This window comes from Pollicipes pollicipes, unplaced genomic scaffold (genome assembly GCF_011947565.3).
Source record: "Pollicipes pollicipes isolate AB1234 unplaced genomic scaffold, Ppol_2.1 Scaffold_7231;HRSCAF=8579_pilon_pilon_pilon, whole genome shotgun sequence".
Taxonomy (NCBI): domain Eukaryota; kingdom Metazoa; phylum Arthropoda; class Thecostraca; order Pollicipedomorpha; family Pollicipedidae; genus Pollicipes; species Pollicipes pollicipes.
This window is the reverse complement of record NW_023597034.1, coordinates 4,556,294-4,574,036: the sequence shown is the minus strand read 5'-3', so window position 1 is coordinate 4,574,036 and position 17,743 is coordinate 4,556,294. Positions and strand designations below refer to the sequence as shown.

At 57.9% G+C, this 17,743-nt stretch overlaps 1 protein-coding gene and 1 non-coding gene across 3 annotated transcripts; one reads left to right on the top strand and one right to left on the bottom strand.

Moving 5' to 3' along the window:
• The first annotated feature begins 302 nt into the window (after positions 1-302).
• LOC119110504 (EF-hand domain-containing family member C2) lies at positions 303-15,004 on the top strand. 2 transcript variants are annotated; one of them, XM_037234355.1, is made up of 18 exons: positions 303-390; positions 1,333-1,384; positions 1,717-1,797; positions 2,575-2,691; positions 3,166-3,316; positions 3,562-3,785; positions 4,682-4,933; positions 6,170-6,312; positions 6,749-6,858; positions 7,094-7,259; positions 7,601-7,743; positions 8,652-8,851; positions 9,665-9,824; positions 10,631-10,765; positions 12,703-12,847; positions 13,160-13,259; positions 14,101-14,219; positions 14,559-15,004. In XM_037234355.1, exons 2-18 carry the CDS (start codon positions 1,343-1,345, stop codon positions 14,719-14,721), a joined length of 2,451 nt encoding a protein of 816 aa, XP_037090250.1. In that variant the 5' UTR covers positions 303-390; positions 1,333-1,342; the 3' UTR covers positions 14,722-15,004. The 2 variants fall into 2 exon arrangements, with proteins under 2 accessions (XP_037090250.1, XP_037090251.1); XM_037234356.1 differs by having other exon boundaries at positions 322-390; positions 1,303-1,384.
• On the bottom strand, positions 13,495-13,566 carry TRNAD-GUC (transfer RNA aspartic acid (anticodon GUC)). The gene has a single exon. It is a non-coding gene; the product is annotated as a tRNA-Asp (tRNA).
• Positions 15,005-17,743: the final 2,739 nt, after the last annotated feature.

The following is a 17,743-nucleotide window of genomic DNA, read 5'->3' as shown; positions in this document are numbered from 1 at the left end:
AGCAGCCAAAATAACGGAGATTTGTTAAAGCCACATGCAGTTCATATCATAGCTGGGTACAAGATGGCTTAAACATCGTGCGGTGCCTGACAGTTCAAGCCTAGTAACTTTTGTGCTATTTTAGTACTGTCGTGTTCTTTCATGTTGCCATGGTAACGTAGGACGCCATTGCCGTCAGTTGATAATTGGGTTGTTAGGAACGGCTGGCTTGAGGATTCAGCGATATCGTGCAGGATTTTTTGCGTTGTGAGGGCGGGGAATTTCGGTATTCTAGGATACGGGATACTATTCAAAACTTTCGACTCATACACTATGCTTTAAACCTTTTACATCGAATAAAACAAGGCGTATAGCCTGAGATCCTACACTGAAAACGACCTTCCCGATACGGTAAGCTGCACTCTGGAGGTGGATGGTTGTGTATGTGCTTGAGTGCGTAGATTTGTAGTAAGCCAACCGCTGTCACGGGAATATTGTGTGGGGACAACCTACACACACAACTTTTCGGCTTGGGACTACGATTATGGATTAATGCATGCCGTTTCAGTAAGGGTGATCGAGGTGCGCCGGTCACTAAAGTTTGTCTCGTCTTAACTCTATTTGGAAACGTAATAATTTAGCCCTTTGCTATGAAATTATGCTTATTTTAACGAGTGATGACATGAAATACGTAGATAAGTGGAAACCAGCCCATTTTGTCCTAACTTTTAAACTTGCCTGGGTATTTTAGGACATTCAGGCCCAAAGTGGCTTTCGATAGCCTGGAAACGCCTGGTCCCAACCAGTAATGTCCCGTGGTAGGCACGCGACTCGTACCAGGCAGGGTTCTTGGCAAGGACCGGACTGCCGCACGCGGCCCGCATTGGCGTTTCCAACATCAAATCCCGTGGGCCCGACTCAGATGCCGTCGGTTCGTTCCCACGATACCTTCCGGTCTGTCACGGCCCAATCGCAGCTGGGCTGTGCGCTCACCCCGCTCCGGCATGGCGAGGGCCGGCGTGATCTGGTTCAGCGCCGCCACGACTGGCACCGGGCGGGAGGCGGACCCCTGTATGGCTCCGCTTGGTCTCTTGCATTGCCAGATTAGCCGGACCGCTCGTGGTCCACGCAGGTTCGCTCGTGGGCGGCGAGGGCCAGCACCAATGCGCTATACGATGCACGCCCATGTGACCCTGGCCCGGCGGTACCGCCACCATGAAGGCTCTTGAAGACGAATGGCAAATGTAGAGGCTTCTCTGCACAAACGATGTGTCATGGGTGACTAATAATCGTCCTCTGCCATCATTCGTCAAACGCGAATAGCCCGGTGATTCAACTGCACAGCCATTTCAGAGCACAAACAATGGCGCTACCATTCATCCCAGGATACTCGGAAATCGGAAAGGTGCGTAAACCATATCTCTCACTGCTTTGCTCGATATCATGTTTGTATAGCTGGGAACATAGCCGTTTGATTCTCCGAGGCTGAGTAAAGGGGAGTGTCTTGTGTTAATGTGTGAGACAGGGTGATTTATGAATTGTGCACGCCATGATATGCATACCTGCGGTCATAAAGCGTAGACACACTTGGCTTATTAATGAGCCCCTGTTTTGCGGAATTTGTGTAAATGAGACGTTGATAGTAAGATGGAATGGTATGAGTAACGATAAGATTCCTCCACATTTCCTGAATAGCTACATAGCCGGTGGTGATGCGTGTATTTTGCATCCATACAGAAGATGCATTCCCTCAAGCCCGGATACCATCTGCCTCACCGGTTTGATTTCAAGTTGGATCAGAGGTTTTACATTGATCAGGTGGGTATGGTGAGACCGTTTTCCACGGAAAGAGGAATCGGTCCCGCTTAAAATAATCAACTCAAGACGTCCACGCGCTGGTGCTTGCGTGCGTGCACCAACCCGCGCGTTTCCCTCTGCTTTAAAAGGTTTCGATAAAAACTATAATCTTGGGATCTCGGTGGCATTGAAATCGCTAGAACTACATGTGCTTTTTAACGTTGTGTGCTCACTTTGGATCAGGCGCGAGTAATGTTTTTTTCGTCACACAAAACATGCAAAAAATGTACGTCAAGGTGCATGCGTGTTTGTCATGCAAGCATTGGTTCGCAAGTTTTACGCCACACTCATGCTTTGATAACGCTATGAGTTCATGCCGTTTGGGAAGGCCCCATGTGAGTATCTTGATCTGTGTCTTGATTTCCGTATGGTTTTGACACGCTCGACAATCATTTTAAGACAGTTGTTCAATGCGTAACCACTGTTACCCGATAGTACAACAGGGTGCATCAATTCAGCAGCGGGTGTCACAGTGTCGCATTCGAGCGTGCTACATCTGACATTAAATTCCAAAGCCAGCACCGTGCGCCGTTTGACCTCGTCCCGCTTCACTCTTCTTTTCTCCCGTTCCGTCTTCCACAGCTCGCTGACCCCTCCCCAGTCTCGGCCCCTTCCGCCTTACACCACTCGCCGATCCCTCTTACCTCGTCCCGCACCGGCTGACCCCCTCCACCCCTGCTGACCTCCGCCCTTGCTGACCTCCACCTCTGTTGACCTCCGCCCCGGTGCTGCCGAAAGGAGATCGCCAGCCGGGACCTGCCGCGGCCTGGCTGGACCAAGCGCATCCCGCGTCACAGCTTCTATCCTCGCACGGCCGGGCCTGGCCTGCCCGCCTGGGTCGCCTTCGACAAACAGGTGACGCCGCGGCAAGGCCTGCGGTGGGAAGGAAGGGTCGGACTAGCCGGTGAGCCTGCCAAGCCCACGGTGACCACCGTGAGCTGGGGCTCGGTCGGTGCGGTCGACGGGGCCTACCTGCGAACTACTACGAGCTCTGAGCTGCGGCTATCGACCGGTTGGTACGGTGGGTCAGCTGGCTCATTAGTCAGTGACGCCGTCGACCAGATGTAGCACGGATGGGGAGTCATCAATAATCATAAACCGAGGATCAAAGTCATCCATTAGCAACAGAAGGGAGCGTCAAAGCGTGGGATGACCATCTTTTGGAATGTGCGACCATACACGCTTCCCCTAAACTGCACGTCGATAAGACAGGCAGGTGTGGGCGGACTCAAATGATCTGTCTGCGAATAGCCGAGATTGGCTGTTGGACGGCTTGCCGCATGCCAGTAGCCGGCGGCGCTCAGTACTGACGGCGTCGCGACCGGGCAGGTGCTGCGCTTCCGCGGCTACTACATCGACCGCGTGCAGAACTCGCAGGTCGAACGAAGCCGCGTGCGCACCGTCAAGATCCACTTCTACCTGGAGGACGACACCATCGAGGTGATCGAGTCCAAGTGGAAGAACAGCCAGCTGCCGCAGGGTGAGGGGGTCAACAGGGCGCGGACTTGAGGGTTCAGGTCGATTGGCTCAGCAGCGACGACTCAGAGCGGCGATTTCAAATACCCATTTCGGCCAACTTTGGCAAATGTGGGCACCTGGCTTGCAACACTACGACACGTGGACGAGGGCTGGATTCAGTGCAGCACCTGCCGTTGTCCCGTAGTGTTTGCGGTCGCGGCGCCCCGCGTCGTCAGAGACGAACCCTTGGCCAACGCCGTGCTGCAGGCACGCTGCTGCACCGCCACCGGGTGCCGCTGCCGGAGCCGGACGACTTCGAGTTCTACACGATCGAGCACCTGAACGTGGGCCGCGACCTGGTGCTGTACGGCACCACCTACCACGTCACCTCGTGCGACCAGTTCACGCGCAACTTCCTCGCCAAGCTGGGTGTGCGTGTCAACCCGGACACGTGCATTCCCAGCGATGCCTACATGGAGACGAGGAACGACGTGAGTTGCGGCGCGGCGTGTGTGGGGCGCGGGTGGGTTGGGGCGGAGACGACTGCCGGCCCGCTCTTCACGTTCGGGTGATGGCTTTGCCAGCTTTGGCATGTGCCAGCTGTAAGCTGCAGAGGATCCATCGCCGATTCTGCCGTCGACTGATTGCCCTTCCCTACGGCCAGGTACTTCCATAGTCGTCGCGGCATATCCGCCACTAACCAACCAACCCGTCCGACCCCGTACTATTGGCTGACTGGCCCTACCCCTACGGCCACGTTCTCACCATAGTCGTCGCGGCAATGTCCGCCACTAACCACCCGTCGACCCCGTCTATTCGGCCTGACTTGCCCGACCCTACGGCCAGGTACTCCCATAGTGGTCCGCGGCATGGTCCTCCCCACTAACCCCGTCGACCCCCGTTCACTAAATCCGGCTGACCTGCCGTCCCTACGGCCAGGTAACTCCATAGTCGTCGCGGCATGTCGCGCCACTAACCCCGTCGAAACCCCGTCCCGATTTCGGCTGACTGCCCTTCCCTGCGGCCAGGTACTCCCATATTCGTCGCGGCAATGTTCCGCTCAACATAAACCCCGTCGACCCACCGTGTCCTATTCGGCAGGGCTGGTCGCTTTCCCGCGGTCCTCCTAGCAAGCGTCATGGGCTCCACCTATGCATGGCCGAGGTTCAGTGCGGTTTCCAAACGCGTTACAGAGACAACACCTTGCCACAGCTCGTCAGTTCCAGTTGAGGCTGTCTTTCAAGCGCCACAGTTCACATACATGGTAGGAGGCGCATCTGAAGGCGGCACAGCGCTGGCACGTGCCTCAGTCGGCCATGGCGTTGTCCGAGGGCCGTGCCTGTCGTGCCTCACGCTTGCCCCTCCCCCCCCCCCCCCCGGCCTGCAGCATGAGCGCTCCATGCGACCGCTGAAGCCGTACAAGAAGGTGGACACGCTCGGTCAGTTCCTGCACTACGACGGCAAGGTGCTGCGCTTCTGGGGCTACTGGGACGACCGGGAGGTGCAGCACGGCGACCTGCGCGACATCGTGCTGCTCTACTACCTGGCCGACGACACGATCGAGGTCAAGGAGCTGGTGCCGCCCAACGCCGGCCGCTACAAGGCGCCCAGTCTGTTGCGCCGCGCCCGCCTGCCGAAGGTACGGCACTGGCTCGCTGGAGACGGAGTGGGCGAGGTGGGAGACACTCTGGAGGTGGAGTGGCAGGAGTTTGGCGAGAGCTGAGCTGTGGCCACTGGATCATGGTTGGCGTCCGGTGACTGCCTGCAAGTGGGGCGGGCAGATGTATGCATTTTGTCTGCTTTCTTTTTTGCTCCTTTATTCTCTCTCTTTCGTTTTATTTATTTTCCTTTTGTTTTGCTTTCTGTTTTTCCCACTCCTTCTGTTTCCCGATTGTTTTCTCCTTTCTCCTTGATTTCGTTACATCTTCTCCTTTCGTTTCTTGTTCTTTCCTTCTTGATTTGGTTCTGCTTTCTCTGTCTTTTCACCTGGACCGTAACGAACTATAGCTAAGCCTGACGTAGAGCAGGGTTTCGTAGCGTGCGCCCCATGTGGTTTCCGCACCGGGGTGTTGAGTTTGTCTGCACGCATCGGCACGTCACGTGAAGCCCTGTTGTAAACCCAAACTGTTCTGTCGAATGCTGTTTAACACGCGCTGGGGGGCTTGACTCCCCCCCCCCCGGAAGTTTTGCCAGAATAGCTCGCGAATGGTGCGGGGTAGCTGAACCAAACTTTGCTTAGTATGGGCAGTTGAATAGTCCATCTTTTGGTATGCAAAATCAGATATACTTTGTAAGGTTTCTGGCCAGTTGCAGGTCATAGTCAGGTCATGGTTGTTAGTGAAGGCATTTCCAAGGGAATCGTTCAATCTGATGCGACAGCGAAGTGTGAGACGAGGCCATGCACCTTTAAGATAGTTTCTCTAACAGTAAGATGAATGAATTTTGGATAGCACTTCATTCTCGTTGCGTCTGGCGTGGAGGCCAAGCTGTGATTAAAACCAAGTTGTTTCTGTGCTGCAGAACCTGTTTTATGAGGTAGTTTATGACACTCATCTTGAATTTCTTGAGGAAGGGGATGGCAAGAGACATTCCATTTGATGTTGATAAAGATGAGAGGACGTTACTAACCTAAAATGACAACGGTCAGTCTTTCGTTTTTGAAGAAAGAACGTAGGCCTAGTGTAATCCTGGACGCAAGTTGAGTTAAAAAACAAAACAAAACAATCTCGAAGGTTGTTGGCCACCGTGAACTTAGGTGGCCAACAAGGTCAAACAAACTCACTGATTAAATATGGTTGCATAAAGTCTGAGAGCGCTTTTTATCGCCACTCTTTTATCGCCACTCTCGTCACGCGTTGGCCCTGCCCTGTTCCAGCAACTGAAGGCACTGCCCCGTCCGGGAGTCGAGTGTCCGAGGACTGTGCTCAACACGTTCGGCGACATCTACGGCAAGGGCATGGGCCGCCTCTTCATCTACGACAACCTCAACAACAACTACCACCCGTCCGACTTTTATCAGTCAGTGGTCTGACTTTGCCGTCACACTATTGTGGCATCCTCTGGCTGTCATTTGGGCGTTACTCACGATCGGGAAACGACAAATCACGTCCAGGGATGACGCTGTGGTTTAGAGAATGAGGCTCTTAGTATTTGTGTTCAACGTGGTCTGTCTGTGTATGTGTGTGTGTCATAAGGAGGTCCACAGAACTCATTATGACACCACATACGCGAAATGGTGGTTAGTGTGGCTGCTGCGACTTGCAGGAACATAGTGGTCGTATTATTGATTAATATTCTCGGATGACCGCTTTCTCATGGTTCCCGCACGATTCGGAAGGCAGCGTGTCTAGACAGACCAAACCAAAACTCCAGGAGCCGACCGTGACTGGCGTCAATGTTCGGAGGTCTTGTGCGTGACCCGCGGACGCTCCATTTCCGCCCGCCCGTCCCGCAGTGACTCGGAGCTGTGCATCGGTGCCCACGTGAACGTCTGGGGCCGGGAAATGGTGCTGACCGACTGCGACCCGTTCACCCGCGACTACTACAGGATCAAGTACCAGAAAGGTAGCCGACTTGGCCGCGCCGTCCCGTGCGTCCACCTGCGCGTTAAGCATGTGATGCTGTCCATGGCCGGGTCGGACGGCCAGCCGAGTCGTGTAGGTCGGCTGCGGGCCTCCGCGTGGGCACGTCTTTACCGACGGCCGGAGGCTGGCGCACGCGTGGCTGCGTGCGTCCGCGCCGGTACCGAGACCCGTCACGCTGTTCTGAAAGTAGCCAACGCCCGTGGTGGCGTCCACAGAGCTGGGCGAGGGTCGGCCGTACCGGCCGCCGCCCAAGCCGGACCCGCCGCGCCAGGTGCCGCCCTATCTTGGCTTCGGCAGCGAGGAGGACACGCTCACCTCCGTCTTCAACCTCATACCGCAGGCGCCCAAGAAGGACTTCAACAAGTTCATGGTCAACGACAGGTCGGCACAGGGTGGGCGTTGTTGGGATGGAGGCGCCAGAACACCGCGGCCAAGCCATACTGTCCGAAGTGCGGTGGCACAGCTGAGCTCAGCTGGGCATCATTGTCCATGGAGCTTGGCTCAGGGCAGGCCCCTTGCTTTGATTTTGCTGGTCTGGTGCATGCGCTGGGTGTATGCTAAGACATCTCAAAGCCTTACCGCAGTTGAAGCACTGGAAAAACAAGATTCAAGATCTGAGTGCGCATGTTTTGCTTGCTCCTGCGATGTGTGTGTATGAGTCCAGACAAAGTGGTAGCTGTGGCGTAAGGCGCGACTTGAGCCTGCGCGCGCTCTGCTGGCAGGAACGGCCTAGACGGCCATGTGCTGCGCTTCTCGGCTCAGATGGTGACCACCAGCAAGATCGACGCCACCAGGAAGTTCATCCTGTGCTTCTTCCTCAGCGACGACACCCTCTCCATATACGAGGTGCCCATACCCAACAGCGGTGAGTTATCGGCTGGGTCGTCCGAGTGCTGCGCTCGGACCGAGTCAGGGCAGCGACTGTCCATCGCAGACTGATAGGCCGCTGAGCTCGAGCCGAGTCGGGGCAGCGACTGTCCATCACGGACTGATAGGCCGCTGAGCTCGAGCCGAGTCAGGGCAGCGACTGTCCATCACGGACTGATAGGCCGCTGTCCCGCCATCCTCGGCTTGTCGCGCCGAGCCTCTGCCACTAATGGCGTGCAGCTTTAGGTTCAAGCGTTTGACCGGAAGCCTGCCTGCGACCACTGACAGTGAGACGTGCTACCGACATACAGGCATTACTTTAGCGACGTGAGTGGCGTCGCAGCATGGCGGCGGACAGCGCTCCAGACCTGCATCCTTTTGTTCCCCGTTCTCGGTGTGCCGGTCTCCTCCAGGGCGTCGCGACAGCTGTGTACCCTGTCCGAGCCGACGTTGACTGCTGGGCGCCGCCCCGGTCAGTAACTTTTCAACGGAAAAGAAGAAATACGACATCTTGTTCCGCGACTGGCGGAGGGGTGACGCATGCGGCTTCAGAAAAAAACGGCTCACGGAGACGACATTCGCTGTGGCCTGAGCACAGCATTCGGGTGGCACGTCCATACTTGCTGTGTTTGTGATTAGAATGGGTGACGTCCCAGCGACGCCGGTCTGAAAATGGCGATTACCCCGGCGACCGAAGCCTCGCAAAATGGCGATTTCCCCGGCGACCGGAGCCTCGCAAAATCGGCGTCGTTCCGGCGTCGCAAACGCCACCAGCAAGCCATCGGTGCGTGACGTCCCAGTTCATGCAGATTAAAGGCACGTCTTTCTCCGTGACGACACACATCGCCGTCACGCGGTCTCGGCCGCACTCGGCTGACCCCGCCGCGCGGCCGTCGTGCCGGGCAGGGATCGCCGGAGGCCAGTTCCTGGAGCGGGGCCCGGTGCGGCGCGACCCGGAGTGCCGCCGCGCCTGTCCGATCCTGCCCGACTGCTACGTCTCCGAGGACCTGTTCGTCGGCGCCCAGCTCACCATTAACAAGTTCAAGTTCCGGCTAGTGGCCGCCGACGAGTACACGCTGCGCTACACAGACAAGCGGCCAGCGCAGGTGAGCAGTGCTGACACCCGAGGCATCTTCACAGACAAGCGGCCAGCGCAGGTGAGCAGTGCTGACGCCTGAGGGAGCTACACGGACAGGCGGTCAGAACAGATGAGTAGTGTGGACGCCCGGGAGAGCCACACGGACAAGCCGCTTGTCCGCGTAGCTCTCCCGGGCGTCAGCTGGCCGCTGCGGCCAGCGCAGATTAGCAGTGCTGACGCCCGGGGGAGCTACACGGACGAGCGGTCAGCGCAGGTAAGCAGTACTGACGCCCGGGGGAGCTACACGGACGAGCGGCCAGCGCAGGTAAGCAGTGCTGACACCCGAGGGAGTTACACGGACAAGCGGCCAGAGCAGGTGAGCAGCGCTGATGCCCGAAGGACGTGAGCGCTTCACGGCCAGGCGGCCAGCGCAGGGTTCGAAGGGTTCCAGTGGCTCGATTACGACTGCACAGCGACCGAAGTGAGGTTTGTGGCCGTTGGTAAAAATTGCGGACCCATTAGCGAAAGTCGTGTAAGCGGCTTATGCCCGATAGAATGTGTCGGCGAAAAGACGCTGCGACGGCCTTGGAGCGGCGGCAGCGGACCTCAGGCAGTGTGGCAGGCAGTGGCAGTGTGACGTCCGACTGGATGCTTTGGCCAGAGGTTGCGCTGCGTGCCGTCTCCAGCGAGAGTGCTCGGTAAACTGACCGTGGGTCCGCGCTGTCGCGTCGGCTGATGGCTGTGCTAGCGGCACTCAGCACTCCGCTGACCGGCGGCGGCCGCCGCCGGTGGCGATCGGCGGCAGTCAGACATCCGACCGATCTGTGGCTGGTGTGTGCAGTACGAGAAGGCGAACCCGGACCAGATCATCCGCAAGCTGCGCGAGCACATACCGAGGGACGCGCAGCGCCAGATGCACAAGGACTTCAACGGCGGCTACCGCATTCGCGACCACGTCTGCAGCTATGACGAGATGGTCTCGCTGCTCAAGAAATACGCAGGTGAGGCTTCTGCTATTGGTGAGCTCCCCTGTGGCGTCGACGGCAAGCCCTCGCACGCTCGCAGTGCCGCTCTCCAGTGTGGATAGATCAGCGGTGGTATAGACCTCGTAATTGGGACCGCTGTGAGGGTGGGTGCGGCCTCTGTGCGTACTGCATACGTCTTGGTGTTGCGAACGCCCTTTACCAAGGTGGCGTGGGGGCTTCAAATATGGCACGGCGCTGCCGCTTCCGACAACGGGAAGGTGCATGCCATGATGTGTGTGTGTGTGTGTGACAGGGGTGCCACTTTCTGAGATCGGTTGGGGGCTGAGCCAATAAAGGTCACCTGGCGTATCCCAAATCCTGGGTTTGCCCCGGAGCTCCGTCACTCGTGGTTTGCGGCGCTGATGTCATCATTGAATTCAACAGACATTGGTGAGTTCAGTGTTGTTAACGTTGTGCGGAGCGATCCCCCGTTTCAAGTCGGTATGATAGCGATGATGATGATATATGATGATAATATTAACAGCGGTGCGTTTAGGTATCTAGTGTACCACTAATTCAGGTACTAGTGTGATTCAGTTATCCAGTGGTCCCTTTTCTGCTCATGCACTTTGGGGGGGGGTCCGAGGAGCATTGGGGGAGGGGAGATCAAATCAATATTGAGGCTCAGCCTCCCCCCCCCCCCCCCCAAGGGCATGCAAAGTGACACCCCCGGTGTGCGACATTGGTCATGTTCCAGCAAGCGTGAACATTTACCACGTGCATGTCTGGCGTAATGTCAGAACGCTGTTGTGACGCGTGTGCCGTGCCCCGCGGCTCCCCAGGTGACGTACTCTCTGAGCATGAGCTGATCACACTGGGACGGCACTTCTGCGCCGATGAGAGCAAGACCGAGTACGCCTCCACCGAGGAGCTGGTGGGATACGTGCAGAAGCTGCTCAAGCAACACAAGCTGGGAGGTCAGCTGGCGGCGCGCGCACGCCGCGTCGCCCCGCCCTGACGCTGGTGATCCGTGTGACGCCAGCGGCGGCACCGCCACGCTGTCCCTGCCCCCCCCCCCCCCCCCCTCCCGCTCCCGAAAAGCGTGTGTCGCATTTGGCGAAACCGAGATATTCATATCTACCGATCCTGAACAAATTTGTGTCTTGTGGGGTTCCTCATGCCAAGGGACATGAGTGATACCCGCGCACAGGAAAGAGGGTTCTAGGTGGCCAGGTTCCATTTATCCAAGGGAGAATTCATCAAAACTCCAGAGACGCGATTAATGGAAAGCCGGCTGAACTGAAAGAAAATTCAATAAGCCCGACTGGCCGCTTACGTACGCATACCTCGTTTGAGTCCTGGATTGAAGAGCGAAAAATGCACGTTGAGATGCGTTTCGTGTCGCACGTAGCATCGCAAATCAACTGCAGCTAGAGCCGCAAATAATTGCACTGATCACACAAGCTTTTGTGATCCGATTGCTTCAACGCGGCGCGATAACGAATAACATGCACTTGAACTTAATGTCATGGGCTACAAGCAGTGCATTCAGCTGTAATGTGTGGTACAGCATCGTGGCAAAACAAACAGCATAACGGAGCTGGCGTTGTTGCCACGCAGCCTGCACGCGTGCCTTCTGCCATACCTTCGGCTGCAGTACGACGCAGCCTCCACGCGCGCCTTTTGCCATACCTTCGGCTGCAGTACGACGCAGCCTGCTTGCGCGCCTTCTGCGGTAGACTCGGCTGCAGTACGACGCAGCCTGCACGCGCGCCTTCTGCCATACCTTCGACTGCAGTGCGACGCAGCCTGCTTGCGCGCCTTCTGCGGTAGACTCGGCTGCTGTGCGACGCAGCCTGCACGCGTGCCTCCTGCCATACCTTCGACTGCAGTGCGACGCAGCCTGCACGCGCGCCTTCTGCGGTAGACTCGGCTGCTGTGCGACGCAGCCTGTACGCGCGCCTCCTGCCATACCTTCGACTGCAGTGCGACGCAGCCTGCACGCGCGCCTTCTGCGGTAGACTCGGCTGCTGTGCGACGCAGCCTGTACGCGCGCCTGCTGCCATACCTTCGACTGCAGTGCGACGCAGCCTGCATGCGCGCCTTCTGCGGTAGTCTCGGCTGCTGTGCGACGCAGCCTGCACGCGCGCCTTCCGCCATACCTTCGTTTCCGCACTGTAGAAATGTCATTTAAGAGCACTTGGCATGCATGTACTCGTAACTGAACCTGCTAATCAATCTTCCAACAGCTGTCTGCCGCCCTTGTGTATCAATGTTCTCCGTCACCACTTAATTTTCTCCATGCACCCCACTCCTCGCCCCCATCGTGCGTGCTCTTAAGAAAGGCATCACCTAAAACGCGCCCCTGAAAAGTGTTGAATTATTATGGGGACAGTTTTCTTGCTTGAGGCGGTTGAGCTCTTGGAGTTATTACTCAAACTGAGCGGCTATGCCACGCACTGTGCGAATACTGCTCCTTGTTAACTAGGCTTCCAGTTTTACTAACATTTGGAAAACTTCATGTTGTGATACTATATGGTCATGGTATATATCGCAACACATGGCTATATGTTGTGGAACATGTGTGATATAGGCGACGAAGGAACTATTTGCACATATCATCTGACAACATATATCGAAAACTATTTCTATATGGAAAACTATCCGTATAGTTTGTTAAACGTTTTAAATTTTGCCGTGATCTTTTCATCATGCCCAGAGACAGGAGTGTTTCGAAAAACGGTAGGTTGGACTGCTCTCTGAACTCAGAAGTGTATGGGTGGAAGGGTGTGTGCTGGGGAGGGGGGAGGGGGGGGGGGCACAGCCGCTACTGGCCGCGCGGCTGCCGCTCCCAGCTCCTGCAGGCGCGCTGCCGACTCTCCGCCACACACCACCCCGGTCCGTTGTGCCGCAGCCGACTGCATCTCGCGCATCGAGGACGGCCTGATGCACCACGACCCGTACCGCAGCGGCGACGTGCCCGGCTACCAGATCACGAACGTGCTGCGTCAGGAGCAGGTGCCGCTGCCCACAGACGTGGTGCACAAGATCATCGAGTGGTGAGCGGCGCACGCCGGCGCTGGGGCCCGGCAGCGTGCGATGGGATGGAGGGAGGGGCTGCAGGCGTAGGTGCGAACTAGCACATTTGGACAGTCGAGTTCGCGTGTAAAGGATGTGAAATAGTGAGCTAACTTTCGGACTAACATGAACATGTCGTGCGCGGCTTTAAGTAGATTCAGAACGCGTGCGCAACGGCGGTGTCGCATTCCATTTCACTGCGCTCAGTTGTGCGCAGCAGACTTTGCGGTTACATCGCGCATGTTGGCTCGTTTGATTGGCGCGATGTTTGTCGGCGCCGTTCTTTGCCACAGCCTGCCGCGTACGCAGAAAGGTACCGTGAATTACTGCGAGTTCCTGAAGCTGCTGAACTGGGAGAAGAATCCGGTTTGGATGCCAGAGAAGACACCGCGGGTGAGTCGAGCAGTCCTGCCGCGCGGTTAGAACTGGGTAACGACCTTGACTAAAGCTCCTGTGGTTCAGTAATATCGCTCCTGTTGTGGTCTGATACGTTGTAAAGTCTAAAACGTCATTTTTAAATGGTTATATTGGATACATTTTCACAGCATCGATAATGCATTGCCGAAAATACAGAAAGCAATGCCAGTGCAGAAGAACATAGACTTCGCAAAAGCAAATCCCACAAAAGCTCCCCGACGGGGAATCGAACCCCGGTCTCCCGCGTGACAGGCGGGGATACTCACCACTATACTATCGAGGAGTGAGGGCATGCCGCCGAATGTACAGATGGAATAAAATGAATTTCCTTGAAGCTTGAAGACCGTTGACTTGGGTTTATGACGGATTCCACATTTCCGTAATATTTACCGTATGACGTGTGCTAGTCACGTGCCGCGATTTCTTTTCGACACCGGTTCTCACGGTGGAGTCAGAACTCACATCACCGAACCGGACTGTGGTCCCGTGTTTGTGCGCCCCGCACCCGTACTGCGACTGCGTCCGTACCCGCCCATGATGGAGCAGGCTGGGAGCAGGCGGCCGGCGTTATTTGCGACAGTCCAGGGGTCGGGCGCCCAGCATATTGGTCCTTGCACCGCGCGATCGAACGTGACGTCGACCCGTGCCGCCACTATCGCTCTGGTACCCGGCCGAGTTTGCCGTCGATGGCTGTCCCCGGCCCAGGCAGGCGGAGGTTAAAGGGAATAGCCCCCCCCCCCCTTTGTCTGCCGTCTCAGCGCAGTCCGTTACGGTGTGTTATGTACAGCTACTGACCGCTGTCGTGCGCTCGACGCAGTTGCGACAGCCCTGGGAGCAGTGGGACTTCCCAAAGCCGGTCAAGTCGGTCAACTACACGTCCCTGCTGAACGAGTTCGCGCCCAAGGAGCAGGCGCCGGGCGGACCGTGCGGCACGCCGTGAGTACAAGGCCGGCCCGGCCCAGCGCATGACCGAGGCGGGGCGATCATGTTCATTGCAACGGCCCAAGGCGTCAGTCGAGGTGTGACAGGGGAGACTCTGCCTTCTGCCGCGGTCGGCGTTCGGAGACGGTTCGTCGCTAGCAATTAGAGTCCATCTGATATGATGTTCCGTCGCTGTTAATAATGTTGTCCTAGTGACAGTTGCGCTGGGAGGCAGACATAGCGTGGCCTGTTCGTAAATAGCACGCCCGCGGCGGTCATGCCGTGACCTGCGGAGGCCGAGGTGATCTGGGCGATCTGGTCGTGATCTGGTCCGGTGACGCCGCGCTGTCGCAGCATGCCGGAGGCCAGCTGCGCACCGCTGACGGGCGCACCGGTGGAGCTGGCCGCCCACCCCACGCCGGACATGATCCAGCGCATCCCGCCGGACCCGCTGCCGCTCTCCTACTGCGACAGCGGCCAGCCGCCGCCGCCGCCGCCCACCGAGCCATGCGAGTGAGGCGCCGCCCCCGTGCCGGCTCCAGTCCCTGTCCCCTTCCCCGCCGGGCGAGCGGGGCGGTCCCAGTGTGGGGCGCTCCGGGTCGGCTCCAGACGGGTAGAATGTGGTGTCCCGTGGAATTTTCAGTGCGATCTAGTGGATTGGGCCCTGTGCCCAATCCCCCTTAATCTCTCCTCTGCACCGCTAGGGCCGGTGGCTCAGGTCCGGTGCTGATGCGTTTTCGTCGTGAGCAAAATCGTGTCGTCGATTAGTGCAGTGAAATGCTTGTGATTGGTGAAGCGACCAATACGACTCACGATCTCAAACGACCTCAATGGTTTATTTACAACGGCGACCAAGCCAAACCCTTCAAAACACGGTAAAACTGCATGACACGTACACCTTACAAACAAATCGCACAGGCAACGGAAACATCCCAGCCAGAAAAGAAGATCTTGCTTGCGGTGAACCTGGCCTGCCGCCCACCTTCTGCAAATGGCTTTTTTACGGTGATCTCCACCCGCCATTATGAGACCGGCCCACAGCTGAGCCATCGGCTGGTCCGCCGGGGGCCCAGCGCCGTGTGGCGCCGGAGAGACCGGCCCACAGCTGGGCCATCGGCTGGTCCGCCGGGGGCCCAGCGCCGTGTGGCGCCGGAGAGGCCGGCCCACACCAGGGCCATCGGCTGGTCCGCCGGGGGCCCAGCGCCGTGTGGCGCCGGAAAGACCGGCCCACAGCTGGGCCATCGGCTGGTCCGCCGGGGGCCCAGCGCCGTGTGGCGCGGGAGCGGACGGGCCGCCGGCTACTCCTCGCCGCCGTGTTCGGGCCAGGGCGCCAGGTAGGAGGTCTGCCGCAGCACGGAGCGCCGCGTGCTGGTGCGCGGCGCGCTCTCAGCCGGTGTCGACGTCAGGTGGCTGTCGGAGCAGGGCGCGCCGCGGCGTCACACGGCGCCGGCCGACGTCAGCGGCCCACTGCACGGGACGCGTGAGCACTCACTCCCCACGGAGACGGTCAGCGGTGTATCGCACCGCCACCTGCTGCCTGGCGCCGACAGATCATCCCCGTAGAACTGTCTTTGAGCTCACTCTCAAAAGCCTACCGTTCGCCGGCGGTGGCGTCGGCGTTGCGCCGAGTCGTCCGTGCGTCACTCAGATGTGCCAGCCAAACCACGGCAGACAGGCCGAATGAACACGTAGACGACGCGCCAGAGGTGAGCGACCCTTCTCACCTTGCTGGCAACCCCGACCGGTGCCGTCAGCGGTCCTGCGGACCGGGCCGGGTCAGCCTCACCTGGTGAGCCGCGGGCTGCCTATATCGCTGCCGAAGTCGAACTGCTCGACCCGCTGCGAGGGCGGCTCCGCCAGACTGACGTCCTGCAGGTGGGCCGCCAGCTGAGCAGAGTCCGACGGCCGCCGGCCGGCCGCGCGCCGCTGCGGCGTCACGCGCACCTCCAGACTGCCGGCACGCCGCGCGCCCGTCAGGCGGCGCGCCGCGGAGCGGCGGCGGCGGCCGGCTCACGGCAGCGGAGCGGCACGCCATCAGGCCACCAATGGGGAGGCTTGTCCAGGGAGAATGGTTAGCGCTCGCGCAGACTCGCGGGGCGCAAAAGGGAAGAGGTCCTACAGCTGCCGCATGGCGCCGACTACTCGCCTCGAAACGCGTAGGGCTATGGGGAATGACTTAAGAGTCCGATAATCGCGGATGAGTGGCATAGCAGCTGCATTGCTACGCATAGCAATGACATTGTCAGGTTTCCGCAGCACCGTACAGGGAGACCATGCTTAATTCACGTTCCCTGCACGTCAGCGTATCTGTGACACGTTTGGCTGGGTATTCGGCTTTGGAACGGGTCTTGAACAAGGGGCTCTAGCCTCGCGCAAGATCACGCTATCCTGCACGATAAACGCCGCCCCCTGGACGGTCACACCTGGTCTTGCGACGCTTGGGCGTGCAGCGTCCGGTGGAGCCGGCCCGGCCGCGGCAGGCCGCCGGCGAACTGTCGGAATAGGCCAGTTGAGGTCACGGCGGGTCAAGGCAAAGGTCTGCTCGAGGCAGCGCGGACCAGAGTTAGTGACCACGAGCCGGTCAGATCAAACCAACACGGGTCACGGCATAGGGCAGCTCAGGTCAGCACGGGTCAGGAGCGGGTCAGTACGGGTCAAGCCATAGGTCAGCACGAGTCCACAAAGAGCAGACCAACACGAGACGCGGCATGGGTCAGTTCAGGTCACAACGGGTCTTGACGGACACAGCCGTAGACGCCTTCCAGCTGCGAGCCGTGTTTGGGTTGCGGACGTACATGCTCCCACATGAGTTGGGGAAAGTGGTTGGGTTTGGGGCGGTCAGGCGACGGTCAGCGGTCAGTGGACCAGGCGTCCAGGTGTATCCAAAATAATGGACGGTTGGTGCGCGCGTTAAAGACAAACAGTTTGTTTCTTGCATTAGCTTGAAATGTCGGTCTACTAACCGGACTACCTGTTAGTCGAGAGAAAATGCCCGACCGGTGTCTGTATTCAAGGTGAAGAAGTGCTCAACAAGCCTACTATATTCCATGATAAGCGATAAAATAGGTTAAGACAAAGTAACTCACTACAGACTACAGGTACTGGCCACGTTGTCCATTGGATGCAAAAAGCATCTAGCATAGATTGAGGAAAATGAGAACGCCTAGACATACGAGGTGCGGACGTGTATGACGTAGAGAAGCGTTATAAAATACTAGCTGCAACTCACCTTCAGTTGGCTCCGCCAAAGCATTTCTAGCGGAAGGGTTGACAAAAAGCATCATAGCAGTAAGCGTGTATTCCGAATACGTCATCGAATACCGACGAGAATGGAAATGCCTGTATGAAAACGCCTATCTCCCGAACCGCTCTCCTACCATCGAAATGAGACGTGCCTCCAAATGTCGACTCGGTACGTTAACCAGTCTGCGCTACAACATGAGACAAGTGACCTTTACAGACATCACCATACAGGCGCCCAGACACTCCACCTCCGTCCAAGGGACCACGACGCCGGCGACGACAGCACATGATCCGCA